A 17487-nucleotide genomic window follows, 5' to 3' on the forward strand; every position below is an offset into this window, starting at 1 on the left:
TGACGATGGTGGCAGTAATAACAGTAATTACTACGTAACTGTCATGGTTCTAGGTGATTTACATGTATTAGTCCATTTAATACCTCTGAGGTAGGTGCCATTAGTACTTCCATTTTGATAGAAACTGAGGCACAAAGAGAGGTCATCCCTTGGCCACAGTCCCACAGCTCCTAATGGAAGAGCTGGGATCAAAGCCCAGGCAGTTCAAGTCCAGAGTGGCGTTATCCACGTGCACACGGTCACTCCCATGAGGCAGGCAGCTTGCTGTGGTCAGGAAGCATATGGGTTCACTTTTGGATCTCCTGCAGCCCAGGCCCAAGGCCACATATTTGAATGTTCACTGTTGAAGATGATCATTTGAGCCCATTGGGCAAGGTTTCAAAATGGGCTCCTCAAGCCTTTGTGGCTGGTGGCTTTGGGGCAGTGTCTTGGCCCTTTGGCATTTGACTCTAACATGCAACCTCTTGGTGACTGCAGGGAAGACCTCCCCTGCCACAGGCTTGGGCTTATTCTTCTGTGACAGGATGCCCTAAACTTCAGCTGGAAAACTCATCCATTCATTATCTTTAATAGCCCCCAGAATCAGCCAGAAGCTCAGGGACAGTTCATTGTTCTCACTTGGGAGCTAGAAGAAGATGGGGAGGGGCTGAGGCGAAAGAGAAACCCTTCCGAACTCCAGCCAGCATCAGCCCGGAAGCTGCAGCTGTCCATGGCTGAGCCTCCCCTTCATCTGCTTAGCTGTTTCCAGCCAAATCCAATCAAACCCCTTGAAATTGGTCAAAGTAGCTGAAAAGGTAACCCAAGCTCTACATTGCTCAATGGCCATAATCCTGGGCAGAAATGGCCAGCTCCTCATCTTTCTATGGAGCCTCACTATGGACCAGCAGGCAGAGATGGCAGGATTTTACAGACATCTTGTCCAGCCTCTTCTTTTTCTTGATAAAGAAAATAAGGCTTGGAGAAAAGAGGTGAATTGCTGAAAGTCCTCGAGTTGGAACTCAAACTCAAACCTGTTGGGTCCTGGCTTAAATCACTTTCTATACTACCCAGAGTTGGACCCTAGCTGGGCTCCAAACAGAAGGGCTAAGAAGAAATTTTAGGGAGAATGGGAAAGAGGATAAGTGGAGGAGGTTTCTGTAGGAGTTTTTTAAGTGTTTATAAGCATGTCAAAACCAAATACTTATGACTTAGAAGCTAAACATCTTTTGATATGTTATCCATGTTATTGATTCATTTGTTCAATATGAGAATTAAACCCTGGGACCCTCTACCACTGAGATATTCCCTTCATTTTTGAGATGGGGTCTTTGTGATTTCCCTAGTTCATCCTCAAACTTGTGATCCTCCTGCCTCAGCCTCTGGGATAGCTGGGATTACAGGCATATCACAGTTACTGGCTTTATTTACTATCTGTGTTAAAGTTATTAGTCTTCTGTATATAAGATTGCCTTGCTAGGCACCATGACCAATGCCTGTAATCCCAATGGCTCAGGAAGCTGAGGCAGAGGATCTCAAGTTTGAGGCCAGCCTCAGCAATTTAGTGAGACCCTAAGCAACTTAGTGAGAACCTGTTTAAAAAAAAAAAAAAAAAAAGAGGGTAGGGATGTGGCTCAGTGGTAAACTGCCCCCTAGGTTCCATCCCCAGCAATCTCCCTGACCAAATGTTACCTTGAAAAAGTCACTTGGTTTACTTAGCTTGTTTCTTCGCCTGCAGATGGATACTCACTGCAGAATGCTGCTCTGTTCACCTGGTCCAGAGACTGGCACAGAATAGCTGTCCAAATAATGCTAATCCCTTTTACCTCTTCCTTTCACTAGACATTACATACGAGAACAGTTGCTTCATTCATTAGACAACAGGAGGCACACAAGTTGGTCTATCTACTTTTTGCAGCAATTAAGAAAGATGAATATCATTAATTGGGTTTCCACTTACATTTTTATTCTCAAAGCTAATATTTGTGTTTATTACCAGATCATAGATAAGGGCGCAGGGTGGGGAGGGTGAGGAGGGGAATGTAAGTGAGCATAACCACATAGCATGAAAAACAAAACACAGAAATTTCTGATAGATGGTAAACTCAGAACCACTTTTATCTCCCAAAGGCCTGGAACAAAGGCAAATGAGCACAATGAACAGGTTTCTTAATTGCTCTTCCCCTGCTGCAGACGGAGCCCTGTGCTTGGGGCCGTTGACTTGGAGAGCCAGGAAGCAGCAAACCCTTATGACTAATCGCATTGTTTTACCTTCTAAACAACCTACATAAAAGGCCACCCATTAATAAATGCAGCAATTAGTAAAATTGTCATCAGTTTCTATTGAGAGGCACAGACACACCCTTCCTTCCTCCACCTACACTCTCTTCCTTGCCAGAGAGAACATTCAGAATATACCCAAAGCAATAGCGTGCTGATTTTCATGAAAGTGCCCATCTCTGATATGGAGATTATGGGTTGCCCTGCCCTAATGAAGCACCTGGATTGCAGAAACCTGGAATTGGAAGAGAGATAAAGGGTAACAGTCCAACCGGCCCCCACGGCAAGAATTGACTCTGAGATTCCGGTTGGATGGGGGTCTCCTTTCCGCTTGAATTTTTGAGATGGTGGAGCACTTGCTGCCTATGCCGTCTGCCTAGCGGCCACTGCCAAATTACTCTATTGACAAATACTTCCCACCCTGAGCTGAAGCACCACCGTCATTGCCTCCCATGGCCTTGTCCTGTCGGTAGGACCTCCATAAGACATGCACCTGTCTTCCAAAGAGGAGCATGACATGCCACCCAAGACTTCCCCCAATTCTTTCTTTTTTTCTTTTTCTTTTTTCTTTTGGTAATGGGGATTGAACCCAGGGGCACTTAACCCCTAAGCCACATCCCCAGCACTTTTTTTTTTGAGACATGGTGTCCCTAAATTATCCAGGCTGGCCACGAACTTGAGATCCTCCTGCTTCAGCCTCTGGAGTCACTGGGGTTATAAAAGTGCATCACCATGCCTGGCTTTAATTCTCTGTTCTACTTTTGCCCCAAGGTTCTGAGTGACTGGCTTATATGAAAGTGACCCTGCCCCAAGGCAAGGCTGAGTTATTATTGCTGTGGGTTCTATCCATGTCAGGGCATTTTCTAGATTAAAGCTTGAGGCATCTGTACCAGCTCCTGGGCTGTGAGGAGACTGCTTAAGGACACTTAAGTCTGGAGTTTGGAGAGAGGTCTGGAGTCATCAAGAAATAGACTGTATTGAAAACCTTGAGACTGTAACAGGGCTCACTGGATACTTTGGCTGTATCCCTGTAGCTTTGAAACTTACATGTTTTTTTTTTTCTTTTTCTAAACCTTCTTCTCCCTGATCTTCTCCCCCCTGATCTTCTTTTCCCTAACTTTCTCCTCGCTGATCTTCTCCTTCCTGATCTCTCCTCCCTAATTTCATTTTCTCCGAATCTCCTCTAAAAAAGCCCTCATTCCTGCTGATGGGCAGAATCACCTCCTTTGGGACAGGAGTCTCCTGAATTTTTCCTTTGCTAGAAAAGTAATAAACTTTCTTTTTCCCTTTTCTCAAAATAGTTCCTCATTATTGGCTTGGCATTAGGGACAAGGACCCAGCTTTCTGCAACAGACCAGATGAAAACCCAAAGGGAAGGAGTGTAAATAGCAGGTGAGCCCAGGGGCATGCCAAGGTTAAGGGGTTAGAGTGATGAGGTCAGGAGTGCTGGGAAAGGTACATTCGTGATAAGTTTTAAGGACCTCAACATTTCTGTTCTAGAACCCTGTGGTCTCGGTGATAGCAGGGGCTACATTTTTGTTTGTAAATGTTTACCCAGTACCTATAGTAGTGGTATGGCCCATACTAGGAGCCCAATAAACATGGAATGAGTGAATCTAAAGAGGCAGCAGAAAGAGTGGCAATAACTGATTCTTACCAGTTCCATCCTACAGACATGCAAGGGCCAGACCTGATCTCCCGTGGCATCCTCTAAGGATCCCATGGCCCAGCGTCCCTCCCCTTACCCTCCCTTCCCTCTCCATTCCAGACCAGCTGGCTGGGGTGCCTGTGGGAGGGAGGGTGGGGTGGAGTTCAGAATGGAAGTTTTGGCCCCATTTCTAGCAGGGGAGGAAGGGGCAGCACTGACAGGAGCAGGGACCTTGGCTCCCCCCAACGCTAGGGCGATGGGAAAGGGAATGTTGTACTGGGAAGAACTATTAATAACTCATCATGGTCACAGAACACAAGACAAACTCATTGGGCAGCTCAATTTTCTGCCTGTTAAAAGTCATTAGTGGTTCTGTGGGGAAGCCAGAAGAAAAAAGGTTTTATATGGAACAATAAATTCCTCTATAAGCCACAAAAGCCCACAAATTTGCAACTAATAAACCCACAGAAGTAAGATGATTAAGAATTGGAGAGGAAAGAGTTCCTCGATTCTCAGCCTCAAGAGGCGGTGTGGTCCGAGAGGTTCACTGGGCCAAGGGCAGAGAAATCTGAGTTCCAATCCTGCCTCTTAATCAGTTGAGTGGCCTTGGAGAAGTCATCCACTCTCTACCTGAGCTTCCCCATCTGTAACATGAGGAAACAAAATTCCTGCTTTGTCTTCCTCAATAAGTGGTTGGTTGGGGGCCAGGTGCATGCCTGTAATCCCAGTAGCTTGGGAGGCTGAGGCAGGAGGATCGTGAGTTCAAAGTCAGCCTCAGCAACTTAGAGAGGCCCTAAGCATCTCAGTGAGAACTTGCCTCTAAATAAAACAAGAAAATAAAAAAAAAAAAATGGTTGGGTGTGGGGTGGAAATGAGAGGAGACAATCTTTGAGTACAAAAATTTCAAATTCTCCTAATGGAAGGGAACTGTTTTTAGTTCAGGATGATCTGCACTTGCCTTGAGATCAGAAGGCAAACTGGCAAGATTCACCTGGTTCTGTCTACCCTTTAGCCTGTTCCCAGAGGGTTCTGCTGGGGAGCCGGCCAGTGGGTAGCTGTATTGAGTTGACCTGTAGCCCCCCGAAAAGATAAGCCCAAGTGCTAACCCCTGGTGCCTGTGAATGTGACCTTCCTTGGAGAGAGAATCTTTGTAGAAGGAATTCAGTGAAGGATCTCAAGATGAGGTCCACATGGATCAACAGGGCGGCTCCTAAATCCATTGATAAGTACTCTTAAAAGAAGAGGAGACATAGACAAAATGGCATTGAGAACACGGAGGCAGAGACTGGAGGGATGGGTCTCATATATACATGTATGCATGTGGTACTGGGGAATGAACCCAGGTGCTCTACCACTGAGCTACATTCCCAGCTCTTTTCATTTATTTTGAGACAAGGTCCCACTAAGTTGTCCAGCCTGGCCTTAAACCTTCAATCCTCCTGCCTCAGCCTTCCAAGTAGCTGGGATTGCAGGCATATGCCACCACACCCAGCATGGAGGAATGAGTCTCTAAACCAAGGACTGCCATCAGCAACTAGAAGCCAGGAGAAAGGCATGGAACAGATTCTGCCTCAAACCCTGCAGAGGGAACCAGCCCTGCCAACACCTTGATTTTGGCCTTCTGACCTCTAGAACTGTGGGGGAATAAATTGCTGTTTTCTTATGCCACTAAGTTTGTGGTTGTTTGTTATGGAAGCCACAGGAAACTAATACAGCAGTCACATCTTGACTGCCTGGGAATTCCTTCCTATTCATCCTATAGAGGAAATGAGTCACCTCTGGGTAAAAACCTCCCTGCCACCTTCAGACACATTCCACACAACATTAAATGAGAGGGCAGGAAAGAGAAAGGCAACATAGAGGAAGCACCTCTGGATTATTTCATCTAATTTGATCCTGGCAACAGATTTTTGAATTGTTAAATACCATCCTTATTTTCTATTTGTGGAAACAGAGACTCTTGATAGGTCAGGTGATTTGCACATGTCACATATTGGTGGCAGGATCAGGATTTGAATCCAGATCTACCAAATCAAATCTAATCCTTTATCTTCCCCAGGAAGCCCTGAGCCCTAGAAGAACCTTGGTAGCAATCTGCCAGGCCAAAGGTTTACCATCAGGCCCAGAACAGAGGTACCAGATACTTTCAGGGTCCAGTCTGAGCCAGTTGAGAGTAAAACCTGTTGGTATTTGTGGTTTCAATGACAAAGATACAGGGGAATATTTTCCAGCCACAATGGCTGTTGAAATAAAAATGTTCCATGTTCCACAGAAACAGACCACTGGGACATCTGTCACTAGTAGAGGTCTGACAGGGAACATACAATTTTGTGTTAGAATGAGGAATTCTATAAATTCCTGCCTTGCTCTCCTCCCCTCCTGGACCCCTGTTTTAATCCTGGTCCTGATTTAGAGAGGGTGTTGTAGCCAGGAGGTTTCTGTTCTCACTAAGACCCAGGCTCTTCTCCAAGGGAAAATGTCCAGCCCGCCCAGGCTCCAGTAGGGCCTGATTTGTTTAACAAGGTTATAACAAGGCCCAGAGATCTTTGCCCAGGCTGAAGGAATGGAGGCACGGTTGTCCCCACATGCATGCGGGGACCTGCCCCCTCTGGATTCCAGATTGGATGCAGACTTCAAGTTTCCAGATATAGAGGCCCCTCAGAATACAACTGGGATTGCTGGGCGCTTTGATTTCGTGGTGCTGCAGATCTAACCCAGGGCCTCCCGCATGCTAAGTGAGTACTTTACTTTGGAGCTACACTGCCATGTCTCTACTTCCTCCACTGAAATTTTTATTAAGTATAATGGGGAATTTGAGCCTCCTTAGCTGTCAGGCTAGGGTAGCTGCATGGGGTCTCCAAGGCTGCAATTCCAAGCATTGACCTAGAGGTCCTGACACCTGATTTCTGGTCCCTGAAACTTCCCAGTAGAAGAAACCTCCCACGGTGGTTCTACATCATGATTCCTCCTCTCAACCTAAATACCTAGGAAGTCCTCTAACTGCTCTGGGCTTGAGGTAATGAGTGCCAAATAGAGCAAAGTACTGTGAGGCTGAGGTAGGTGTTCTAGTGGTTTCTATCACATAAAAACTATAGACACTTGAATACCTGGCCCCAAATCTGTATATTTGGTCTGGTCTAGAAAGTGGAGAAATTGCTATTTCATAGGCTGAGGGCTAGACCATCTCTGATTCTGAGTTTCCTAACAGGTGGTGGGTTGTCTTCACTGTGGGATCTGAAAGAAGTCATGGGTGCAGGACAGAGCACCCCCCCCCCCGTCTGCCTCTGGCTGAGGTTTTTTGGCACAGTCTGGAATGGTGACAACTACATTGGGAGAAACATCCCCAGAGCCTCTTCCCATGAGGCCAGACTTCTTCAGACAGTAGCAAGGTTTGTCTTCCAGGGCCTCATGTGGCATTTGTGGGATTTATGCTGTCCATCAGTAGCCCTGTCGCCCTGCCCAAAGTACTTGGATTTGCTTAGATTTGCCTGGCTCCTTTGAAGGTAGAGAGACCCTGGTGTAGGATACTGTTTCCCTCTTGATTTTCTTTCTTTTTGTGGTTCTGGGGATTGAACCCAGGGCCTCGTGCATGCTAAGCTAACACTCTACTCCTGAGCCACATCCAAGCCCCTCCCCCTTACTTTTGTGGGAGCTAATTGTGCAGGTGAGAAAAGTGAGACTTTCAGAGGCGAGGCCATATATTCTGGCTGACCCAGCTTGCAGAGGCAGAGTCAGGGCTGGAACCCAGGCAGCCTGGCCCGCAGAGCCGAGGGCATAGAGGGGCTGTGTTTCCGCAGGTGCGTTTGCTATGGGTATCTCTGTGCTGTGCTGAGCATGGGGTGGGGGCGTTGATGTGGAGAGAAGATTGTAAAGGGTGGGAGTCATGTGGCGTGTGCACCCATGTGCATTGCTCAGGGTGCCTGTGTGGCCATGAGTGTGCATGCCCGCACCTGGCCCCTCCTTTCCAGGTCCCCCCAGGTGGTAATACTGGGGGGACCTCTCCCTCCAAAGAGGAGTCTGCAGATGAGCCAAACCACAGCTTGAGCCAAACCACAGCTTGGGCCGTGGGGGTTTGATCTTCCTTCTGCTGCCAGAGATGAGAGAGGTCTAAGTGGCAGAGATTTACGAGGCCTGAGGGAGAAATACCCTTCCAGTGAGAAGCTCACATGAAAGCTCCCGAGTAATAGCCGAGGCTGCCGAGCGTGCCAATTATGCAACAATTAAAAGGTTTGACTATCATTTCTTTCTCCTTTCATTCTCCCAGCCACTCCTCCCCCTCCACATCTGGCTCCCCAGAAAATGCTCTGGGGAACAGAGGATAAAGAACACACTTTCCCCTTTTTAAATTGGAGATCAAAAGTTGGAAGAGGGGTTTACCCCTCATGGGTGGGGAAGAGAGGGGTGTTGCTGAGACAGAGGCCCTCAGAAGAGGGGATGGGGAAGGAGAACACAGGGCAGGTTCTGATACAGCTGCCGGACTCTGTAACCACTTTACACGCATCATCTCATTGTCAGCCCTGTAAAGTGGGTGTTACTGATGACATCGTGTTGTAGGTCAGGAAACTAAGACTCAGAAGGCAATGACTTCAGTAAGGTCATGTAGCTGGTAGAATGACATTGCGCCCCGGGTCATCCGTTGCCAATGGCTTTGCCACTTGGCAATTCAGCCTCCACACTATGAAGTGGGAGAACTTTCCTCATCTCGGGGTCTTGGCGTTCCCATCTGTAAAGTGGGCACAGCCGTGGGTTTTGTGTGTTGGAGCCAAACACTCCTGTAGATAGATGAAAGGTTCCGTGGGTGCTTAGCGGCAGGATTGCTCTGTGACTCAGCCAGCACCAGCTGAGCCAAGTGCCTTGTGCGGCATCCAGTGGCTAATTGAGAAAGAATTAGGCAGTGTGCCCCAGAAGGAAAGAAGCAGCTGCTCACTGGCTTTTTAGAGATGCCAACCCACACCCAGTGTAGGTGCCCCCTCCTCACCTGACTTCCCAGCAGACTGAACATCCCCCGCCCCATCCCAAGGCCAAAGGCATTGGATTCCTTCCTGCCCTACAGAAGAACAGCAACTCCAAGAACTCTTGTGTCTCCTGGAGGAGTCTGGTTAATGGAGGTCAGGGCTACCCCAAGGAAATGGCCATCTCCCACATTTAGGAGCTCTCAAACCTAGAACACAGTAGGCTCACACAGTTCCCATTTGACCAGGTGGTTGAGGATGGCGGTCAGGGCACTATCCTAGGGACTTTCCTGTGTTTTCTCATTATTGCACCCAAGATTTTCTCTGTCCATAAGTTGGGGAGTTACTCTGGGCAAGTCATGCCAGCTCTCTGGGCATCAGTTTTCTCCCAAGGTGGTGGAGTGGGCTAGGCTGTTCAGTTTGAACTGTCCAGCTGTCTGTGGCAGCCAGTAGGGGAGCACATAGCCCCAGTCACGCATAGTGGCAGGGGAGGAGGTTCTGATGTTCTTGACTCCAGGCTAGGGCATGTCGCCCCACACCCCACTCCTCTGCAGCGATTTGGCTGAAGAGTGAGGCTACGGGGAGCTGGGCCCCGCTCTGCCATTCGTCCTGCTGCAGGCTGAGCCCAAGAGAGCAGCCACGCTCCTGGGAGCCCCACCACAGGGAAGAGGAGTAGAACTTCGCTCCCGGCCTCCACTCCCCTCCCTGCACAAACACACGTGCCCAGGCCTCTCGGGATAGACTTTGCCAAATGGTTTTCCACAACACGTTGCTTCCCAGCCACCGACCGTCTTCCAGCATTTTCTCCTCCACTGCTTTGGATTCTTGAAAATCCCTCACCTCAGGAGTGATGCTCTGGGGTATGTGTTTGGGAGTGGGGAGTGTATGCAAAATGGGGAATTGATTATGGGGAAGGGGACATAGTGGGGGGGGGGGCAGGAACTGTGACTATCCTACTGGTGCTGTGAGCCCTTCCCACCCTCAATGGCTCACTTGGTGACCTGGGGATCCTTCTCTCCCCAGCGCCCCTCTCCCAAGCCTGCACCAGGTGGCAGTGGTAGCCGGCTCTCTCCTGGGACCTGAGGAACCCAGCTGACATGGGCAGCCACACTCACAGAGGCCAGCCAATTGTTTGCTCAATTGGGGCCCACTCAGCCCGCTCTGCGGGGGCTGGCCACACTCCAGAGGAAGTGATGGGAGGCTTTGGGTGCATTTTGACCTTAACTGAATTCCAGGATGATGATGTGTGAATAATATGGCTTTTTAAGAGTCAACAGCTCGGGTGCTTTTTATAGTCAGACTGGAGTGCTGAACGGGCCATCCCCCCATTAATCATTTAGCTAGTTAGATCAGTTGGCAAACAGTCCCGGCATTACTCCCAAACCGTCTAGTCCCCAGGCTTAATATCCTCATACTCCCTGCAGCCTTGTTTCTGTCTAAACCGAGCGGTGTTTTGGTGGTCTCTGCTGGCAGGACCCTAGATTCCCACTCCCCAGGGCCACTCTGAACTCCCCCAGGGCACCTCCCACCCACCTGAGGGAGGGAGGAATTCATTCTGAGTGCCATCCCAGAGAAAAGGCCAGGGAAGGCCACGTGGGCGAGCAAGCCTGGGGCCACAGCCCAGCATCCCAGTCCTACTGGCCCTTCCCCGTGCCCACAACCCCCACTCCAGGAATGCGGTTCTCATCGCCAGGCAGGACAGGGCTTGAGCAGGACTCCCCCACTCACAGTGTCTCCAGATTGTGCAGCCCCTCGAAGCTGTGGGTCCCCAGATGCTGGATGCGGTTGTTGTGCAGATGCCTGTACGGGGAGGAAAGACACCTCAGAATGAGCGCCATCACTCCAGGGCCAGAACGGACGAGAACACATGGTGGTGAGCGTAGCAGAGCGGAGGCAGAAGCATGGACAGAATGACCCCAGTTAGACCCCAGGTCTAATCCTTTGTCTCCAGGGACCAATAGAGGAGGCAAGACCAACTTCTGAAGCCATCCTTGCCAGGGCTGCTTTGGCCACAGGTCGCATCGTTTTGACTTCTTATTGAAGTAAAAAGGGAGAGGAGGGCCTAGACCTGCCAAGGCTAAACCAAACTCCTACTAAGCACTGGGAGAGGCCTGATGTCACAGGGGCTCACGTCTGAGGCTTCGTCTATGACCCTGCTCCTTAGGACCTGGCCAGCTTGACTCAGTGGCCAGACGCACTTAGGGGAGCCAAGAGAAAACCACTGCAGACAACATATAATTAAAGGCTAAGCTTTCTGTAACAGCTGGAGGGAGCCATGGACACGCTGAGAGAACGGGGAGATCGGTGAGGCCAGAGGAACCAAGAAAGGCTTCCCGAGGTGGTGATCCAGAGCAAGGCCAGGAAGATAGGTGAGCCCCAGGAGCCGAGGGAGGGGCGGTCCAGGCACAGGTAAGGGTGTGCTCAGAGGCAAGCAGGTGGGAATGAGCCTGGTCTCTCTGCCCAGGGTGGTAAAGAGCTTGCCTAGAGCAGGTGTGGGTTGAGGAGAGGAAGGAGAGCATTTCAGGGGAGATTTCCAAGATAAATAGCTAACTGAAAATAAGTGACAGAATTTTCTTCTCCCAACTCCTAATGGGAAAAAAAAATAGCAAAAGCCAGACCCTACCCCACCTTCCAAATATTAACAGTAGCAACAAAGCCAGGAAAGACAGGTAGCCTACTGTAAGGACCCTGCAAAAACTGATGATCAAAGGAACAGTCTATAGCGAATCAGCTCCTTTTACCAGAAGCAAAATCTAAGAACTCTCCCTAAAACCCACGTCCAAGAGAATTGCCTATATGAGTGTCCTTGTTTTTCCTCTCTACCTTTGGCTTCCAAAATGAACAAGGGAAAGGAAAAGTAAAAGAAAGGCTTCAGACTACTTACAGAATGCAGAAAATAGCTTAAAGCCAAAGGGGCTTTGAGGTTTCTGTTTTTTGGGGGGATTTCCCCAGCACTAAGGATTGATCCCAGGGGTGCTCTACCACTGAGCTACATCCTTGGTACTTCTTATTTTTTATTTTGAAACAGGGTCTCACTAAGTTGCTGAGGCTGGCTTTGAACTTGAGATCCTCCTGCCTCAGCCTCCTGAGTAGCTGGAATTACAGGCATGCACCACCCCGCCCAGCCTCAAGGTATTTTTGAGCAAAGGGAATGAACTCTGCCCACAACCCAGGCAGAGAAAGCAGAGTCCAAGGAATTTAACAAAGATTGGATGCTGCCTCAAAATATATCCCCACCCTTCACCATCCCACCAAAATAGGGGACAGAACCTAATTCATCCTTGGTACTCAGTGCACACAGTGAAGCTCGGAGGGGAGAACCAACGGAGCCCAAAGACGATGCTGCCAGAACAGCTGAACAGCTCCCCACACACAGCCAGAAAAAGGAAAATATCACTAATGAATGAGGAACAGAAGGCAATAGATTACATGTGCCTGCTACAAAACAACCCAAACAGCATTTCAAAGGCAGAATTTTTAATGAAAAGAAAATGACCATCCTAAATTAAAAAAAAAAAAAAACCCTGAGGACCCCAAATCATTATTAAAAGAAAAATTAGTCAATACATTTGAAAGAAGGAACAGCATCATCACTGCTGAAATTAATTTAGTGTCAGAGAGAAAGCTTGAGATAAAACAGTAACTGATCAATGTGATGCAAAGAGAGTCAATCAGAGTAACTGACATTTCTGAAGGAGAGAATCCAAAAAATGAGACTGAAGATATAGTTAAAGACAAAATATGAAAAAAAAAATCTCCAGGAAGATGAAACCTGTAACTCAAAAGTATACATTGCTCCAGGAAGATTAGATGCAGGATGTCTAATCTTCTGTGACATATTGAAGTTACATTATTAAAGTTCAAGAATTTAAAAACATCTTCAAGCTGTACGTGGTGCATGCCTGGAATCCCAGCAGCTTGGGAGGCTGAGGCAGGAGGATTGTGAGTTCAAAGCCAGCCTCAGAAACTTAGCAAGGCCCTAAGCAACCCAGCAAGACCCTGTCTCTAAATAAAATATTTTTAAAAGGACTGGGGATGTGGCTCCATGGTTGAGCACCCCTGAGTTCAATACCCAGCACCATAAGACAAACAAACAAATAAGTAAACTTTAGTCAGAAGAGAAAAATCACTTCCAAGGGGTAAAAATCAGGCTGGCCTCTAAGATGTTGCTCAGATACCAAGACCACAGGCAAGACTCATCCCTAGATGCTGGGAGGAGGACAGGGGACAGGAGTTTTGTGAGCCTTGGGATTTAAATCTCAGTCAGTTCCAGAGCGGGCAACAGATTCCTGCCCACAGGGAGCCTCTGTTCCAGTAGGGAAAACAGCCCTTGTTTTCTGGGAATAAACGCCCCCTTCCTGAGGGGTTTTTAGTTTTCCCATTTTCTTCACATCTCTATCCCAACTGCCACTAAACTCCACCATTCTAGAGTCTAGTTCTGTTTCAGCTTTGCTCCTGCACCAGTACTTTTCCCCCTTAGTCCCTTGTCCCTCCTTATGCCCAGTGGGTCCCCATGCCTCCTAACTCTCCCACAGGCCTGACTTTCATGCCAATACTCTGCCTCCCAGCCAAACCGTGAAGTCACCCATGACTCCTTTTCCTCTTGGTCTCCCACCCTCTGACCCCAGTAAACCAGATCAATTTTCCATTCAAAAAATTGCTTACAGCCTGCCTTTCCTTCTAGCCTTTCTGCCCCCTCCCTAACCTGGACTTTGATGAATAAGAGCCTCTGAACTGATCTCCCTATAACTGATTTGCCCCTGTTCTCATCCATCCTTCACATCGACTTTCTTAAAATACTCTCTTTTAACTCTGGCCTGAAAGGCTTCAAATAAACTCTTTCACTGGCAGATGAAAGCCAAACTCCCTGCTCTGACATTGTGAGTCCCCAAACTCCCATCACTAACCTCTTCTCCACACTCTGCCTGAGGACTCTCTGCTTGCCATATTGGACTATTCACAGGTAGCTGCACACCCCTGACTTCAATGCTCTTATTCTTTTTGCTCATCTAAATCCACCATTTTTCCAGGTCCAGGACCAGCTGCACCTCACCTGTGAAACTTCCCTCTTCCCCATTTATAATTGCATCAACCTCTTTTCTATTCTTATGCTACCGAGAACCAACCTATACTTGCCAACTGGCTATGTTAACATCAGTTATACAACATCTCAGCTATCTGTTCCCACGTTTGTTCTGCTATTGCCCCTTGAGGGAAACAGCTATGTGTCATCATCCTGTGGCCCTTCAGTGTCCACTTAGGAGCTCTTTAAGCACCTGCGGCTGCCCATTTGTCTGAGACCCATGATGAGGTTCTCAGTCTTCCAGTAGTCTCCCATAGAGCCTGACCTCGTTCCCTCATGAAGTCACAGGGATACGGGTCTCACCAAAGCTGAGACCAATCACCTTGTTCTGTTGATCCTCCAGAAACATGTCACCAGCTCCCAGGAGTGGGGAGGGTGTGGTCATTTTGAGAGAAGTATGTGCTCCCTAAGAATATTCATCTTGGTTCTCTAATCTCCCAGAACAGAGAATTAGACAAACAAATTAGTGCCTGTCTTTTCATCTCTGAAATATAACTAAGCATCATTCATTCCCTGGCTTGGAAAATCACACCAGATTTCCAAGAGCAGGGAAAGTAATGTTGCCACTTAGCAGAGTCACCAACACACATGTTCCTGTAGCAATTAGTGTGTAACTCAAAGCAATTACACATGACCTCCAAGCCCTTAGTAATTACCCTATGAACTTACCAATCATTCATAGCAATTAGCTGGGAGCTAATTTGCACTCTAAAGTTCCCATTGGGAAGGCAGAGTTCACCCCAGTCCCCAATTCCTGCCAGGGATGCTATCTCCCAGGTAATTACCCTGATGGGGCTTTGCTGTCTAATTACAAGTGATGGCTTTTTTTGCTTCTTTAGACCTGCGGAATGAGGTGAATTTACCCCATCTCTGTGCCAGAGTATACGACTGCATCATTTGATCATCAAATATGATAGAAATTAGTTAAGAAATTCTTTTCTATTCCAACTAGCATAGTAGACTTGTTATATGTACATAGTGAGAAAATGATAGCTTAATTCCTGTTTTCTGGTTATAGTATTCTGGCACTAAAGTGACTTTTGGAGCCCTTCAATAGGTATAATGTCATTTTACTTCATGATAATCTAATGTGGTCAATGGAGGATGGACATCCTCATTCTTCTTACAAAGGAGAAAGGGAGACTAGGATGTTCAGCAACATGCAGAGAAGAGCAAAGCTAGCCAGGCTTCCCGTCCAACTTGAGAAAACATGCAGCCTCCAGGCCCAGGAGGACGTAGCCAGGGACAGGGCCAGGACAGCACTCACAGCACCACAAGACTGGTGAGGTTCTGGAAGGCGTAGTCAGGGATGTGGCTGATGCGGTTGAGGGCCAGGGTCATGGCCTGCAAGGCAGGAAGATTGTTGAGGGCTCTGACGGGGATCTCTGTGAGTGCATTGTCATCCAGCCAGAGGTGGCGGAGGGAGGACAGCCCCTCAAAGCTCCTTTCTGGGACCAGAGAGATGAGGTTGGCATCCAGGCGCCTGGTGGGAGAGAGGAGGAAGAGGGTCAATGAAGGGAAGGCTGCAGATCAATCTCCGGTTCAATAATGGCCTCCAAACCATCCTGGGACTAAAGTTGAAACTTGGCTACTATTAACCCTGTATCCCACTTCTTTAAGTTCCCCTGTTTGGTCTCTATGTCAAACCACTTCTTGTTCCTTTTATGCCAGACATTTCTATCTATGATCCTAATTCTTCCTCTCAGACCCAAGGTTGAACCCATAGCCTATTTGTGGATAACCAGTATTCCCCCCCACCCCTCCCCCAGGCTTCCAAATCTATGCCATGACTCTCCTGAGGGTGACATTGTTTTTTTTCAACCTTGTCGACTTTAAGGCCAGATAATAGAGATGTCCACACCATTGACAGTGGGAAATCTCCCTCTGTACCCAACCAAAGAAAAATGCTTCCCCAAAGACACAAGCCATTCTCTATCACCCACCCCTAGCACCAACTGTTCCTTGTCCCCTCAAGGACCCAGGAGTTCTGGGGGGCTTCTGCCAAAGTCCTGGAGTTTCTTGCTGGGTTGATTGAAACGCTTGGTTTGCTGATTCCCCCAGACAGATGGGAGGTGGTCTTGCCTGTGCACAACCAGAGATTCCAGGCTGACTCAAGGATTTCTGATGTGGTCTGTAGATCCCGGTAGCTCAGCAAACAAGGAGACTGCCTGTCTTCGCTTTTTACATGTCTGCCTAAATTATGATATCTTTTATTAGTGTGCTACTGTCTCTGCCTTCCAATCTGGGACTTAGGCTATCACCCCATGTAGCTGGTCTCATAGGACCCAGATAAGCTGAGCCATGACCCATGGATCTACTCCTGGACTTTATTATCTTGAAGGGGTCTTGGGCCTGAACCATGGCTGTCCCACACAGGCACACAGGATGAAGGGTAGAGGACGTGACTTTCTATCATCCCAACAGTACAGATCAATTTGTAGAAGGTACAGCTTCTTTCTCTTCCCTAAGTCATTTTAGCAGTATCCTCCCTTTCAAGTCTCTTGAACCCCTTGGGAGAAACCTCCCCACCGCCCACCCGAGATCTCCAGCAAGAGAGCTCTGGGTGGACAGACTGACATGCAGCCTTGGCAGTAAGTGCAAACTGACCAGGGAATCCCTTGAAAGCTGCAATTAGAGAAGACCCTCCACTCACATCAATCCTGACCTGATGGGATCAAAAATGCCTCAGGGAGCACCCTCTATTGGCAGGGTCTGTCACACCAGACAGGGTCCTCTGGTGGTCATCATTCATCCATCATGGTCTAACTGATTAGATCACCTGGGGATCATTGTGAAAATACTGACTCCCAAGCCCTCCCTGGGAGAGTTCAGAAGGACTGGGGTGGGGCCTGGGAATATGTCCCTAAAGAACGCCCCAGGTGTTTCTAGGCACAGAAAGGTGTGGGGACCACCTTCTCTCAAGAGAGGTTACCATGGGAGCTTCTAGGGGACTTGGACAGAAAACCCTAATAATTCTGTCCCAGAAGCAGTGTTTGAGAAAGGGCAGCTGCTAAGAAGAAAGCATCTGAGTCCTTCCTCCTGGAGCCCTACAGTCCAGTGGGAGCCAGACCGAGAGTCACAATGAGGCACTATGGTACCTGCCCCATGGTGTCAGGGACTGCCTCCAGGAGAAAGCGGTGTTTACATCGAGAACTGATGGCCAAGTAGGATCAGTCAGGGAGAAGCGGGGGGCGGGGGGGGGGGGGAGAACTCTAAGCAGAGGCAACAGTATGTGGGAAACAGGGAGTGTAGCCTTGTAGGGGACCTGAAAGCACACAGGTAGGGCTTCCAGAAGGAGGAATGAAGGAAAGAATGAGAGAAGTGTACAGAGAAGTTTGAAGGGTCTCATAAGCAATGCCATGTTATAGAAAATAGGAAGCTCCTGGAGAGTTTTGAGCTAAGGAAGGACATGGTTAGATTTTTGCTTTAGAAAGATCCCCTAAGAGACCATGTAGGTATTGGCTAAGGGTAATATTGGAGGCAGAAGATCAGCAAAGAGAGAGTTGCTTTCCATAATGATTATGTCCAGAAAGGGGCAGCCATATCCA

General features: G+C 48.3%; 1 protein-coding gene across 5 annotated transcripts in view; it reads right to left on the bottom strand.

Annotated features, from left to right (window-relative positions):
* LGR6 (leucine rich repeat containing G protein-coupled receptor 6) overlaps positions 1-17487 on the bottom strand; it is a 117533-nt gene that overhangs the window by 25797 nt on the left and 74249 nt on the right. For all 5 annotated transcript variants that reach the window (XM_081297276.1, XM_081297277.1, XM_081297275.1 and 2 more), the window contains exons 5-6: positions 15207-15422; positions 10585-10656 (exon numbers count right to left, since the gene is read on the bottom strand). In XM_081297276.1, coding sequence (XP_081153402.1) covers positions 10585-10656; positions 15207-15422 — 288 coding nt within the window. The remainder of the gene's footprint in view (positions 1-10584; positions 10657-15206; positions 15423-17487) is intronic.

The sequence above is a fragment of the Spermophilus citellus genome, assembly GCF_964194105.1.
Source record: "Spermophilus citellus genome assembly, chromosome: 6".
Classification (NCBI taxonomy): Eukaryota; Metazoa; Chordata; class Mammalia; order Rodentia; family Sciuridae; genus Spermophilus; species Spermophilus citellus.